We start from the raw sequence: 12,710 nt of genomic DNA, 5'->3' as shown, positions 1-12,710 counted from the left end.
GGGGAAGTGTAAAAGCAGAGTCTGTGGAGGGAAAGTTTCACGCCTTCCCCAGCAGCCGGGAAGGTGTGAGGAGGGTGGAGGCTTAGCTTTCTGCAAAGCGCCTTACAGGAAGGCGCGAGAGCCTGCAATTGGAGGCAGGGAGAGAGCGGTGTTGGCTTTTGCATGTGAGGCATTAAATTCAGGTGATTTAAAAACAGAAATTTGATGTGTTGCCAGGTATTTGCCTGCCTCAAGTTGTTTTGTGGCTTTATGGAAGAACCAGGGTATATGAAGAGACTTAAGGGCAACATGTTCTGTGCATGCTTTTGTGTCTGTCTGAATTTCTCTTGGAAGGCTGGTGTGGCTCTTCAGCACTCTGCAGAGGAGAAGCCACCTTATTTTCAGACTTGATTTTATTCTTTCCTATTTTAATTCTGTTTAATTTCCTAGGGCCAAAACTGACCTTTACCTCCGATGTCTCTTTTCCCCTGTGGGTCGGAGGGGGGGAAAATAGGTGCCACATCTTCCCTTTCATCGCTGTGGGACTGTCTGTTAAGTGTCTGTGAGGCCTGTAGAAAATCTGAGCCTGATCTTGAAGGCTTGGGGAAATAACACAGCTGATCTAGTGGCTTTATGTCCCCTGTGTAGTGTTGTCTTGAGTGTGAGAGTAGTCTCAGGATCTGTGAGCTAGAACCTAGAAAAGCTCTGTGCTTTCTTCATCTGCTCTGTAATTAGACTTAATCAGAAATTGGAATAAAAGCAACATTTAGGCTGTCTTTGGCTCTAACCGTTACTGTAGATCATTGTCACTATGATAGAGGAGATTTGGGGCTTGCTGGGTTGTGAACAGCTTCCAGGACCTGCTCCTTGGGTCAAGGAGCCTGGCTGCACTGGTGGGCTGATCCTGGCCAGGCTGAGCACCCGTCACTCCCATCAAAGCAGGGTGCTGCAGCCCCTGTTAACCCTTGATGCTTAGCTTAATATAAATTTGTGTCCCCAAATTTATATAGGGGACACTGAATTCCAGAGAAGGAAATGTGACCTGCCCAGGATCTTCCAGCGGGCCCAGAGGTACCTGGATGCTCACAGACCTCAGTGATTTCATGAAACTGTCCCCGGGGCCCGGCTGGCTCTGCTCCGGGCTGCTTCGGAGCCCGGCACAATTGCATCAGCTCAGCCTCCCTCCGAGGACTGTGCCTTGCAATTCCTGCTGGATCGCGTCCAGCCTGGAGCTGTTCCGCTGCCTCCTGTCCTGATGCTGAGACTACGGAAGGGGCACGACACAAGCTTCATCTGGCGGGGGGCAGCGGGGAGGTGGGGGCTCCCGGGTCCCTCCTCCTGCCTGTGGCTGGTGCACAAGGTGATGGGGCGAAGCTCCAGCTCCTCCACCTGTGCCAGGAGGAAAACGATAAGTGGCTTCACAGCTGCTACTTTAAGGAGTGGAGCTGGCAAGGGAGGAGAAAGCTGGGCTCAGGGGTAAATTAGCACTGAATCGAAGCTGGTTAAGAGGCCAGAAGCTGTGAGGGGCTGCGCTGGGCTGTAGGTGTTTTTCTTAGGAGATGCCTGGCGAGCGTATTTTAAAACGTACCTAATGTTTGTTTAGCCTGTGGTTTAGCAGGGCTGTGGTTCGCCTCTCGGCTGTGGCTGGCGGCGCGTCGGAGGGGTGCCGGGGTCTCTCCGGCCGCGGTTAGGAGCAGCGGCGCCCTCCCTTAGGTGCCGACAAGGTGGCTGCGGCGAGGGGGGTACTGGGCAGCGAAGGGCTCCTTAACGCAGCGGAGAAAAGCACCTCTGTCGCTGGAGGCTTAAAGCGGAACAAATCCGAAGCGGCGGCAGTGCCGCGGGCTTGAGTTTGCGATGGACGGGGAGCCAGCTGGCGAGGGCCGAAAACGTGGCTCCGTTTTCAGGAGCGCCAAACGGGCGCTTTAACTGCGCACGAGGTGTCGGAGAAGGGGTGGCGGGGAAGGTTTGGCTGCTAAGGTTCGGGCGACAAACAGCCCCTTCCAAAATCCCCGCTGGCTGCAGCTACGGAAAGCCTTCCTGAAGCAGAAATAATTTTGCCAAATTGCCACCTATCCATCAGGCCTAAACGAGCGCCGTAAACCAGGCCGCGGTCGGCTGCCGAGGAAGGTGTGCTTGCGGGGGAGGCCGAGATGCCGAAATCCCTCCTCCCGCCCCGGTGTAGGGCAGTGCCGTGTCGGACCAGCCCCGGAGCGAGCCCCGAGCTCGCGGCGAGATGCGGGCGCCCTGGGGGGGAACGGGCCGCCCCCTCCTTCGTCGCGGCGCCTGGCCGTGCGCGCCGAGGCTCCGCTCGGCAGCATCTTCATCCGCTTCCCCAATCCCGCCTTCTTCCGGCTGCTCCCTGCGTGCTCTTCTCCGAAGGCAAAACGCTGCCGTCTCCGGAGGAGCTTCAGCCCCCGGACCCTGTGATTTTTGTGCCATTCGCTGTACGGCTTTGGATTTAATTTCACGGCTGCCGCAGCCTGCCGCTCTCGTTCGGGCTTTCCGAAGCCACTGCGAGACGGGTGCGTGCAGCGAGGCAGCAGCCGCTATTTTAATAGTGGCTCCTGGCAAAAACAGATTCCTCCTCTCCTCTCTCCAGTGGGCTGTCAGGGGGGGGGAATACCCGCGGTCCGGGCTGGCTGCGAAGGGATTGACAAGAGCTGTAACCCCCTCCGGGTCGTTCGCGCTGGCGTCAGGAATTGGGGCAGAGCCCGGCTCGGCTGGGACCGGCGGGGCCGAGGGCCGGGGTCTGGCAGCGCCCGGGTCCCGCTCCGCGCCCGGGGGGCGGCCGCCGGGGAAGGGGCTGCTCGCGGGGGTCTGTTTGCTGCTCGTGCCGATCGCGAAGGGGCTCGAGCGTGACGCCGCGGCGCGTGACTCACGAGCCCCGAGGAAGCGGCTGGGGTTAACCAGTCCCTTCGGAGGAGGAAGCGGAGCGGTGGCACACGACGCTCCGAATCGCGGCTCTCCCCGAAAGCCCTCCGGATGCTGTCGGAGCGGGGAAATAGGGTCGGCTCCCCGCTCCCCACTGCGATCTCTGGCAGCCTGGGTCCAGCCCAGTATTTTTTCAGCTATGTCCCCCTTATTTAGGCTTATTTCCAACTGGGCCTCAACTGGTTCACAGCTTCCAGTTTCCTAAATCCTTCTTGGTGCTGGCACTGCTGTTTGGCCCGGATCCAGGAGCCCAAATCTGGCCGCCCGTTCCTCCCCATCGCGGTGCTTATTCCAGCCTCGAGCCCCATGCCTGGCTGCGCTCGCCCTGCTCCGGGCGCTTGGGGCTGGGGCTGCCTCGACTCGTTGCACAGGGGCATCTCCCACCTCTGCCTCCCCTGCGGCCCCCCTGCTCGGCCAGGGGAGCCCCCGGGGCTGCTTCGGGCTCCCGTTCCTCCGGGAAACCTCCCTTTCCGACCCCTCCTGCCATTCTTCCTTGCCGGAAAGGGATCTCCGGCACGGCTAGAAGGTGGCAGGGGTGTTTTTGAAGCGGGTCTTATCCAGGTGGGTCTAAGCACCTCTGAGGATGCAGCTTCCCCCCTCCCCTTCCCATTTTGGCCCCGACTCCAACGGGATCTGGCGCCAGCCGAGGGGCTTGGCCGAGGCCTGGGCCAGGCGGCCCGTACCCCGCTCTGCCTCCCCGCGACAGCCGCCTTCGCGCCCCCCAAAGAGCATCGGGGACCCCAGCGTCGCCCCCCGGGAATGAAACCAAGGAATCAAAGCTCGGCCCCGAAAGGCTCTGTCCCCCCTCCCCTGCCGGCGCCGCCTTCGCCTCCTTCCCCCGCTGTCGCTGCAGCGGGAGCCCAGCCGGAGCTTCCCTGCGGGCGGCCCCGGGAATCACCCCTGCGTCGCCCTCCCTTCGGCTTGGCGAAAAAGCGAGGGAGAGGCGCGAGCCCCCCGGCTTTGCGGCTCTCCCCCCCCCCACCCCAGGCCGCCCGCCCCCTCGCTGGCTGTAGCACAGCCCTCCCTTCGCCGGGCTGCTGCAATGGACTCTCCCAGCGCGCGGCGGAGGCTGCGGCGCTAGCGCCGGCTCTGGTACCCGCGAGCTAGTTCCTCCCCGCATCCCTGCCGGAGCATCCTCGCGCGCCCGCCGCCAGCAGGGCCGAGCCGGGCCGGGGCCGAGGCAGGTAAGGGAGAGCGGCGGATGCTTTTGTAAGGCTGATCCCCCCCCTCCCCTCCTCTCCCCACTGCTTTCATCAGCATCCTCCGAGGCGCTGGCTGACGGATGAGGGGTTCGGCTTTTCCTTTTTGCTCCGTGTGGCCATTTTGTCCTGAAAAACCTTGCCTTTAGCCTCGCTCCGTCTTTTCCTCTTCCCTCCCCCCCCGCCTCCAACCCCGCGCACGGTTAACAGCCTCTCGGCATCGCCCCGGCACCGGCCGCCTCGCAAGCGGGGATCTCCGCAGGCATCTCCGCCGGCGGATCCGTGGCCGGGGTGGGGGGGATCTCGCCGGAGGAACGGCTATTTCTCCGGGCGGCTTTCGGGGGGCGACGCGGCTCACCGGGAAGGGGGGGAGGTGGCAGATGACCTTGGGCACGGAGGGGCTTTAAGACTGCTCCCCGGCCGCCGTGCTCTCGCCGGGGGCTGCGAACCCGCCGTGCCGGGGGCTGCTGAGGTGCGGGGCAGGCAGCGGGGGCTCGAGCGTCGCCCGCTCCCGGCGCAGGCTTGGTGGGGGGGGGGGGGGAGCAGAGCCCAATAACCTTGGCTGGTGGCGCTTGCTCAGCCTAAAGATGGGTCCAGCAGGGCCAGCAATGCGTGCGTGTGGTGCTGGGATGCCCGGCAGCGGCGTATTTTTTTTTTGGGGGGGGGGGGGGGTTGGCTTCCTTGCAAGAGCAAAGCGCGGATGTTAAAAGGGCCGCTGGCTGCCGAGCGGCGTGGGCTGCGCCGCGGCCCCCCGGCTCCAGCAGCGCGGCCTCGCCGCGCCGTGACCTTGCTCCGCGCGCCCGCCGGCTCTCGGGGCCCCTCTTTCCTCCCCTCTTCCCCCACCGCGCGGCTACGTCACGGGCACCCGGATCGCTCCCTCGGCGCGGCTGCGGCGGGAGACACCGCAGCGAGCCGGGGGCCCGGCTGGCGCAAAATGACCTTGTCGGGGGGAGCAGGCCACGGCTTGGCTCCCTGCCGGAGCCTCGGCCGCCTCCGGGTTAAAGTCGAGGAGGGAAGTGCCGGGGAGGAGAGGGCAGCGGGCGTTTGGGCTCGTTGGCGCGGCTCGGAAGCAGCCGCCTGGGTTCATTCAGAAATCGGCTGGGTCGGACCCTCCGTGGTGGTGGTGGGGGGGGGGGGACTCACTGCAGTGGGCAAGATGGACAGATGGACGGACAGACAGACGTGCTAGGGGATGTGGGCTCCCCGGCGCCGTGCGCGGAGCCAGCGCCTGCTCCCCGCTCGGCGTGCCCGCGCGGTGCCCGTCCGCCCCAAGGGAGCGCTGCCGGCGCGGCCCCCCGCTCGACTGGAAGGGCTAATTTTAACTCGCTGTCGTGCCCTGTCCCTGCTCTCGGGGTGGGGGACGCGACAGGGACGACTCTGTCCCCTTCCCAACCATCAGTGTGCTGCCAGCCATAAAAACAGCCTTTTTTTTTGGCGGGGGGAGAGGTGGTGGTGGGGGGGTCACATTCGTCCCTCACAAAGGGGTTCACGATCTGGTATTTGGCACCTGCTGCTCCATCCGTGTCACGAGCTGCGGTGGCTCTGCTGGCTTTGGCATGCGGGTCCTCCCCTTGGAGGCCCCTACATGGGTCGGGGGGCAGTGGGTGGGCAGGACGCCTGGGTCCTTTCCCGAGAAGGCAGCCTTGGGGGCCGGGAGATGCTGTCCGGAGCCTGGGGCCTCATCCAGACGCGGTTCCCCTCCGGGAAGGACAGGCCCGGGGCGCTTCGGGCAGCTGCGGGCGGTCGCTCACCTCCCCTCTGCACCAGCTCACACGGCTCCTGCACCAGTGGGCTGCTGGCGCTGGGTCTGGGGGCAAAATCCGCCCGGACGTGGGTTCCCAGCACCCATCCTGCTGGCACGAGAGAGCCGGGCAGCACGGGCTCCGCTGCCGCCTGCCAGCGTGACCTTTGCAAGCTCCGGCCTTAAGGAGAGTCACGGAGCTGGCGCAGCCCTGGGTGCTGGGTCCCTGCCTGGCGCCGGGGCGAGGGATGGAGCTGAGGGTCTCTCGGCGGCTGCTCCAGCTCCCCAAAATCCCTTCTGGAAAGCTCCCTCGGGAGCGCGGCCGGGCGCCTGCGCTCCCCGGAGCCGAAGCCGCTGCGGCGCGGCGCGGCCGCCGGCACCCCTGTGAGCCGCTGCGTCCCCCCCCCTCTGGCCTCCGCGAGCCCCCCGCTGCCCGGCTCCGTCCGCGGTGGCACGCACGAGCGGGGTCCCCGTGCCAGGCTGGGGGGGCGGCGCGGTGCCGCTCCGTCCCGCGGTTCCCGAGGAAATGGGGGATTTTGGCTGCAGGCAAAGGCCTGCTGTTGGCCTAGTTTTCGGTGGTGACTTGCAGTCTGGGTGAAGCGACGGGGGGGGGGGGGGGGGGGGAAGCGCTGCCTCGGGGCCCGGCAGCCCCTTCCCCCAGGGCCAGCGGTCCTGGGGCGTCAGCTCGCGCGCGCCCCGGTCCTCGCGGGATTGACCCGGACGGACCAGGTTGGACGGAGGCTGAAGCCCAGCGTGGGGTTTAGGTGCCCGGAGGACCCCCCCCCCCCGGGGCGGGGTGCGCGGGGCCCCCTTCTAGGGGTGCCCCCAGATCCTCGCTGCCGGCGGGGGGCCGCCACTGCGACGCCGGGTGCGCTGGGGTCGGCAGAGCTGCGCCGGCCCCGTCCCCAGGGGCCCCGTCCCCAGGGTCCCTCCCCCCCCCCCCCCCCCACGACCGCCCCTGCCCGGGGGTCCTGGCGGGGCTGGGGGGGGGGGAGGGAATTCCGCCCCCTGAATCTCATTGGCTGAACAGCTGGGCCTCCCCCCCCCAGCCCCATTGATGCGGGTGCCTTGGCCACGCCCCCTGAAGCTCATTGGCTGACGGCCCGGCCCCACCTTCCTGGCCCCATTGAGGGAACGGAGTGGCCTTTTTTCTCAATGGGCTGAGTGGCGTGGGGGGGCCCGTCAATGAGGCGGGGGGGTTCTGCGTGGCGTGGGGGGCCCCGGCCTGCCGCTGGGTGGTAGAGGGGCTGGTGGCATCTGCGTCTTCTGTCCCACTCCCTACCGGGACCAGTTGCTCTGGCGAGTGCTCGGTGCTGTTGGGAGCCCCGCTGTGGGTCTGGATGGGGGGCACTGCCATGCCGAGGTCTGAGCTCCGATCCCCTTCCCGAGGGACACCGGGGTGATGGAGCGGAGCAAGGTCCCTTGGTGGACAGGCAGGGCTGGCAGCGTCGCATCGGCAGGGGAGAGGTGGCAGCCCCAAACCCGTCGTCTTTCAGCTTGTCTTGCCCGTCTGTTCGTCTGGGCTGATCTGTTTTTCCTCTCATCCGTATCGAACTCTTCCTTTCTTGCACGCAGTGCTCCCTTCGTGCACAGTTTTTTTGGTTTTTTTTTTTCTCCCAACCCTGAAGTGCTGATGAAATGAAACTTGTGTGATCTCACAGCCGGCATGTCGTTCCCTCCACCCAGAAAGCCTGGCCTAACCGAATTTGACACAAGGGCTGATGCCTCAAAGATACAAGGTGCCAGTGTTTTTTGGCTCAAATAGACAGCTGGAGAAAAGCGGCAGAGACAGACAAGCAAGCGCCATAGCTTGTGCTCAACCACAGTATTAGACAGTGGAGAATTGGGTTGAGGGACTCAGGTCAGCAGACTTTGGGTGCCTAAATCTTACTGAAATATAGTGCCAAAGTTTCTCTAAATGACCTGATCCTCTGAATGAGCAGAGAGGGGAACCTGTACGTTGCTGGGATGGAGCTCATGCTGGAGCAGGGCCAGGGAGTGATGCAGGGCTGTTTCCTGACCCCCTAAATCACAGCTGCGTCTGTCTGGGCTCCTGCAGGTCTGGGCCGGTGCCGGGGGCCCGCAGCCGCCTTCGCACGTGCCAAGCGAATGGGTAGCGCTCCAGCCCGGCCTCTCGCATCCCACCAGAGACCCGCGGTCACCACTGGCCCCCGGGCTTGAGGCCATCAGGGCAGGACCCTCCCAGCCAAGGCGCGTGCATCCCCCCGTGACACCCCCGCCCCTGGGCTGAGCCAAACGACAGGCAACATGGACGAGAGCTTCCGAGACCGGGCGGCCTTCATCCGGGGCGCGAAGGACATCGCCAAGGAGGTGAAGAAGCATGCGGCCAAGAAGGTGAGCAAGGGCATGGACCGCATGCAGGACGAGTACACCAAGCGCTCCTACTCGCGCTTCGAGGAGGAGGAGGACGACGAAGACTACGCGCCGCAGGACGGCTACTACCGGGGCGGCGAGGCGGCCAACGAGGAGGAAGGCGCCTCCAGCGATGCCACCGAGGGCCACGATGAGGAGGATGAGATCTACGAGGGCGAGTACCAGGGCATCCCCCGCAACGAGTCGCTCAAGGCCGGCGAGCGCCTGGGCGGCGAGCCGGCGGCCGGCGGCGCCTTCGGCGCCTTCGACGATGCCGAGGGCCAGCGGCGGAAGGACAAGGAGGAGCTGGCGCAGCAGTACGAGCTCATCCTGCAGGAGTGCGGCCACGGCCGCTTCCAGTGGACCCTCTACTTCGTCCTGGGACTGGCCCTCATGGCCGACGGCGTCGAGGTCTTCGTGGTGGGCTTCGTGCTGCCCAGCGCCGAGAAGGACATGTGCCTCTCCGACTCCAACAAGGGCATGCTGGGTGAGCCAGGATGCGGGGGACACGGAGGGACCTGGGGGGACACGGAGCTATTGGGGTGTGCAGGGACGTGGGGGATGCCCAGGAACACTAGGAGATGTGGGATGGGGGGGGGGGGAGACACCGGGATGTGTGGGGGGGATATGAGAAGGTCTGGGAGGACACAGATATGGAGGGGTTAGAGGGGGCAGAGGGAGATGGAGGGGACATGGGGGGCACAGAGGGAGACATGGGGAACACAGGAGATGGAGGGACCAGGGGGGAGATGGTGTGGAGGGGCAGGGAGAGATACAGGGGGCATGAAGGGATATGGAGGGACATAGGGGGACACGGGATATGGAAGGACATGGGGGGACACAGGTGGTTTGAAGGGACATAAGGGACAGGGAGATGTAGGGGGCCATGAGGATGTATGGAGGGACATGGGGGCACAGAGGGAGGTGGTGGGGAGCAAGGGGGTGGCAGCACTGGCTAGCGGGGAAAGCTGACCCCAGCGGTCCCTGGACACCTGGGTCCCCTGGCCAGCTCCAGTGGAGGGGTGGCAAAAGGAGGCCCAGACACCCTGGCTCCAGGGCTTGGGAGGACCCAGGTGTCCTGGGCGTCCTCCAACCTTCTCCTCCTCCTGTTCCCAGCCAAGGAGTATGTGTGTGTGTGTGTGGGGGGGGGGGGGGGCAGGACTCCTGGGCCCCTTTCCCAGCTGCCTCCCCATCGCCCTTCCCGGTGGTGCGTGGTCCTGCTGGGGCCGGGGGAGCTGAGGAGCTCAGCGCAGGATTTGGTGGTGGTGGTTGGGGGGGGAGGTTTCAGGCTCCACGCTGACGGCGTGGTGGGGGCTGATCGCAGCCCCCCACCCCACCCCGAGGCTGGGGGCTGACGGCGCTGTCCTCCCCCCCCCCCTCCAGGGCTCATCGTGTACCTGGGCATGATGGTGGGCGCGTTCCTGTGGGGCGGGCTGGCCGACCGCCTGGGACGACGGCAGTGCCTCCTCATCTCCCTCTCCGTCAACAGCGTCTTCGCCTTCTTCTCCTCCTTCGTCCAGGGCTACGGCACCTTCCTCTTCTGCAGGCTGCTCTCGGGCGTGGGGTAAGGGGAGGGGGGCAGCACCTTGCAAGGGCACCCATGCGTCCGCCCCCCACCCCCCCCGAGCCCCGTTGCTCCGGAGCCGCGCGGGGCCGGGGCGGCGGCGCTCACGCCGGCTCTGTCCCCAGCATCGGCGGCTCCATCCCCATCGTCTTCTCCTACTTCTCCGAGTTCCTGGCGCAGGAGAAGCGCGGGGAGCACCTGAGCTGGCTCTGCATGTTCTGGATGATCGGCGGCATCTACGCGTCCGCCATGGCCTGGGCCATCATCCCCCACTACGGTAAGGGCCGGCCGAGGCGGGTTCCGGGGCGCGAGCGCGGCCGCGGCCACGGCACAAGTCTGCCGAGTCTCAGCGTGGCAGTGGAGCGAGTTTGCCGGGTCTCACAGTGATGGAGTGAGTTTGCCGGGCCTCGGCGCGGTGGCGGCAGCGGTGCCGTGAGTTTGCCGGGTCTCGGCACGGCGGTGGCAGCGGTGCCGTGAGTTTGCCGGGCCTCGGCGCGGCGCCGGCCCCGCTGACGCGGCCCGGCCCCGCCGCAGGCTGGAGTTTCCAGATGGGCTCCGCGTACCAGTTCCACAGCTGGCGCGTCTTCGTCCTGGTTTGCGCCTTCCCCTCGGTCTTCGCCATCGGGGCGCTCAGCACCATGCCCGAGAGCCCCCGCTTCTTCCTGGAGGTAAGCGGCTGCCCCCGGGCGCCGCGGGCAGGGCCGCGTCCTGCCGCGGTGCTGAGCGCCCGGGGCCCTGCCTTGCAGAACGGCAAGCACGACGAGGCCTGGATGGTGCTCAAGCAGGTCCACGACACCAACATGAGGGCCAAGGGCCACCCCGAGAGGGTCTTTTCGGTAAGATCCTCCCCCCTCCCCCGGCCTGAACCGAGCCTGCAGGCACTGGGGGGGGCCCAGGTGTCCGGGTGGGGGGTGTCTTTCCGTGCCGGTGCAAATTCCCCAACCTTCTGGCCGGGGAAACGGAGGTGCGAGGCGGGCGGGGGGGGGGGGGTCCCCGCCGGCGCTGCCCGACCCGTCCGCGCGCCCCGTCCCCAGGTGACCCACATCAAGACCATCAAGCGGGAGGACGAGCTCATCGAGATCCAGGCGGACACGGGCACGTGGTACCGCCGCTGGCTGGTTCGGTTCCTCAACCTGGCGCAGCAGGTGAGCGCGGCGGCTGTGCCCCCCCCTTCCCCAAAACACCCCCCCCCCCCGCCGCCCACCACCGCCCCTCGCTCTGCCCTAGGTCTGGAGCAACTGCCAGCAGTGCTTCGCGCCCGAGTGCCGCCGCGTGACGCTCATGATGATGGCCGTGTGGTTCACCATGTCGTTCAGGTGGGGCGGCGGGGCGGCGGGCGCCGCGGCGGCGCTGCGCCCGTGCTGCCGCCGTCCTCGGGCCGGGATGGGACAGGGGGTGGGGGGTGGTTCGAGCCCGTCCTCGCCGCTCCGCAGTTACTACGGGCTCACGGTTTGGTTCCCGGACATGATCAAGCACCTGCAGAGCATCGAGTACGCCTCGCGCACCAAGCTCTTCACCCGCGAGAGGGTCAAGCACTTCACCTTCAACTTCACCCTGGAGAACCAGATCCACCGCAACGGCGAGTACTTCAACGACAAGTGCGTGCCCGGGCGCGCGGGGCCCCGGCGGCGGCGGCGGCGGCGGCGGCGGGGGGAGATCGGGGCGGCGGTGGTGGTGGTGGTGGTGGGTGGGGGGATCGGGCGGGCGGGCGGCGACTCAGCGCCGGGCTCTGCCCCGCTGGCCCGAATCGCGCAGGTTTATCGGCCTCAAGATGAAGTCGGTGATCTTCGAGGACTCGCTCTTCGAGGAGTGCTACTTCGAGGACATCACCTCCAGCAACACCTTCTTCAAGAACTGCACCTTCATCTCCACCGTCTTCTACAACACAGGTAGCGGCGCGGCGCCGGCGCCGGGGGGGGGGACGGACCCGGGCTGGCACCCACCCGCCCGCCGCCCACGGCCCCCTTCCCGTGCTCTTGCCTCCCGCCGCCGGCAGATCTCTTCGAGTACAAGTTCATCGAGAGCCGCGTGCTCAACAGCACCTTCCTGCACAACAAGGAGGGCTGCCAGCTGGACTTCAGCGACGACAACAGCGCCTACATGATCTACTTCGTGAGCTTCCTGGGCACCCTGGCCGTGCTGCCGGGCAACATCGTCTCGGCCCTCCTCATGGACAAGATCGGCCGCCTCCGCATGCTGGGTGGGCACGGCGGCGCCCGCCGCCTCCGCCGCCGCCGCCGCCGCCCGCCGCGCCGCCCTCACCCGCCGCCCGTGTCTCCGCAGCCGGCTCCAGCGTCATGTCCTGCGTGAGCTGCTTCTTCCTCTCCTTCGGCAACAGCGAGTCGGCCATGATCGCCCTGCTCTGCCTCTTCGGCGGCGTCAGCATCGCCTCCTGGAACGCCCTCGACGTGCTCACCGTGGAGCTCTACCCCTCCGACAAGCGGTACGCCGCCCGGACGCCTGGGCCCCCCACCCCTCCCCACCCCTCCTCCTCCCGCCCCCGCCGGCGCCGCCGGGCTCCCGGTGCCCGCGAGGGACGCGGGCGGCGGGAGGCGAGCGGGCTCCTCTCCCCCCCCCTCCCCGCCGCAGGACGACGGCGTTCGGCTTCCTCAACGCCCTCTGCAAGCTGGCCGCCGTGCTGGGCATCAGCATCTTCACCTCCTTCGTGGGCATCACCAAGGCCGTGCCCATCCTCCTGGCCTCGGGCGCCCTGGCCCTCGGCAGCTCCCTCGCCTTGAAACTGCCCGAGACGCGGGGCCAAGTGCTGCAGTGAGGGCCGGCGGGGCGGGGGGGCCCCCGCCGCCGCCTCCCCTTCCCCGGGGCGGGGGGGAATTAGTCTCGTTTAGACACTGTGAACCGTCTTCTTGGAGCATTTGGGATATATATATATATATATATATATTATTTTTTTCTTTGGTTTGCA

The 12,710-nt window shown here is 66.4% G+C and overlaps 1 protein-coding gene across 3 annotated transcripts; it reads left to right on the top strand.

The window, feature by feature from the left end:
- Nucleotides 1-7,912: 7,912 nt before the first annotated feature.
- On the top strand, nucleotides 7,913-12,639 carry SV2A (synaptic vesicle glycoprotein 2A). Of its 3 annotated transcripts, XM_062597694.1 has the most exons (12): nucleotides 7,913-8,710; nucleotides 9,607-9,787; nucleotides 9,913-10,064; nucleotides 10,322-10,455; nucleotides 10,534-10,623; nucleotides 10,822-10,932; nucleotides 11,015-11,103; nucleotides 11,221-11,385; nucleotides 11,543-11,676; nucleotides 11,784-11,987; nucleotides 12,071-12,230; nucleotides 12,377-12,639. In XM_062597694.1, the coding sequence occupies exons 1-12, from the start codon at nucleotides 8,119-8,121 to the stop codon at nucleotides 12,558-12,560; spliced, it is 2,196 nt and encodes a 731-aa protein (XP_062453678.1). In that variant the 5' UTR covers nucleotides 7,913-8,118; the 3' UTR covers nucleotides 12,561-12,639. The 3 variants fall into 3 exon arrangements, with proteins under 3 accessions (XP_062453678.1, XP_062453677.1, XP_062453679.1); XM_062597693.1 differs by having other exon boundaries at nucleotides 10,322-10,623; XM_062597695.1 differs by lacking the exon at nucleotides 11,221-11,385 and having other exon boundaries at nucleotides 10,322-10,623.
- Nucleotides 12,640-12,710: the final 71 nt, after the last annotated feature.

The sequence above is a fragment of the Rhea pennata genome, chromosome 31 (genome assembly GCF_028389875.1).
Source record: "Rhea pennata isolate bPtePen1 chromosome 31, bPtePen1.pri, whole genome shotgun sequence".
In the NCBI taxonomy this organism is placed as follows: domain Eukaryota; kingdom Metazoa; phylum Chordata; class Aves; order Rheiformes; family Rheidae; genus Rhea; species Rhea pennata.
The sequence above is the reverse complement of the archived record's forward strand: the minus strand, read 5'-3'. Positions and strand labels throughout refer to the sequence as shown.

Bases quoted from the DNA above. Each gene is read 5' to 3' on its own strand.
- SV2A (XM_062597693.1), top strand. From the start codon at position 8,119: ATGGACGAGAGCTTCCGAGACCGGGCGGCCTTCATCCGGGGCGCGAAG. The intron at 11,104-11,220 runs GTGGGGCGGCGG...GCCGCTCCGCAG, and splicing joins TGGTTCACCATGTCGTTCAG to TTACTACGGGCTCACGGTTT. The intron at 11,386-11,542 runs GTGCGTGCCCGG...CGAATCGCGCAG, and splicing joins GGCGAGTACTTCAACGACAA to GTTTATCGGCCTCAAGATGA.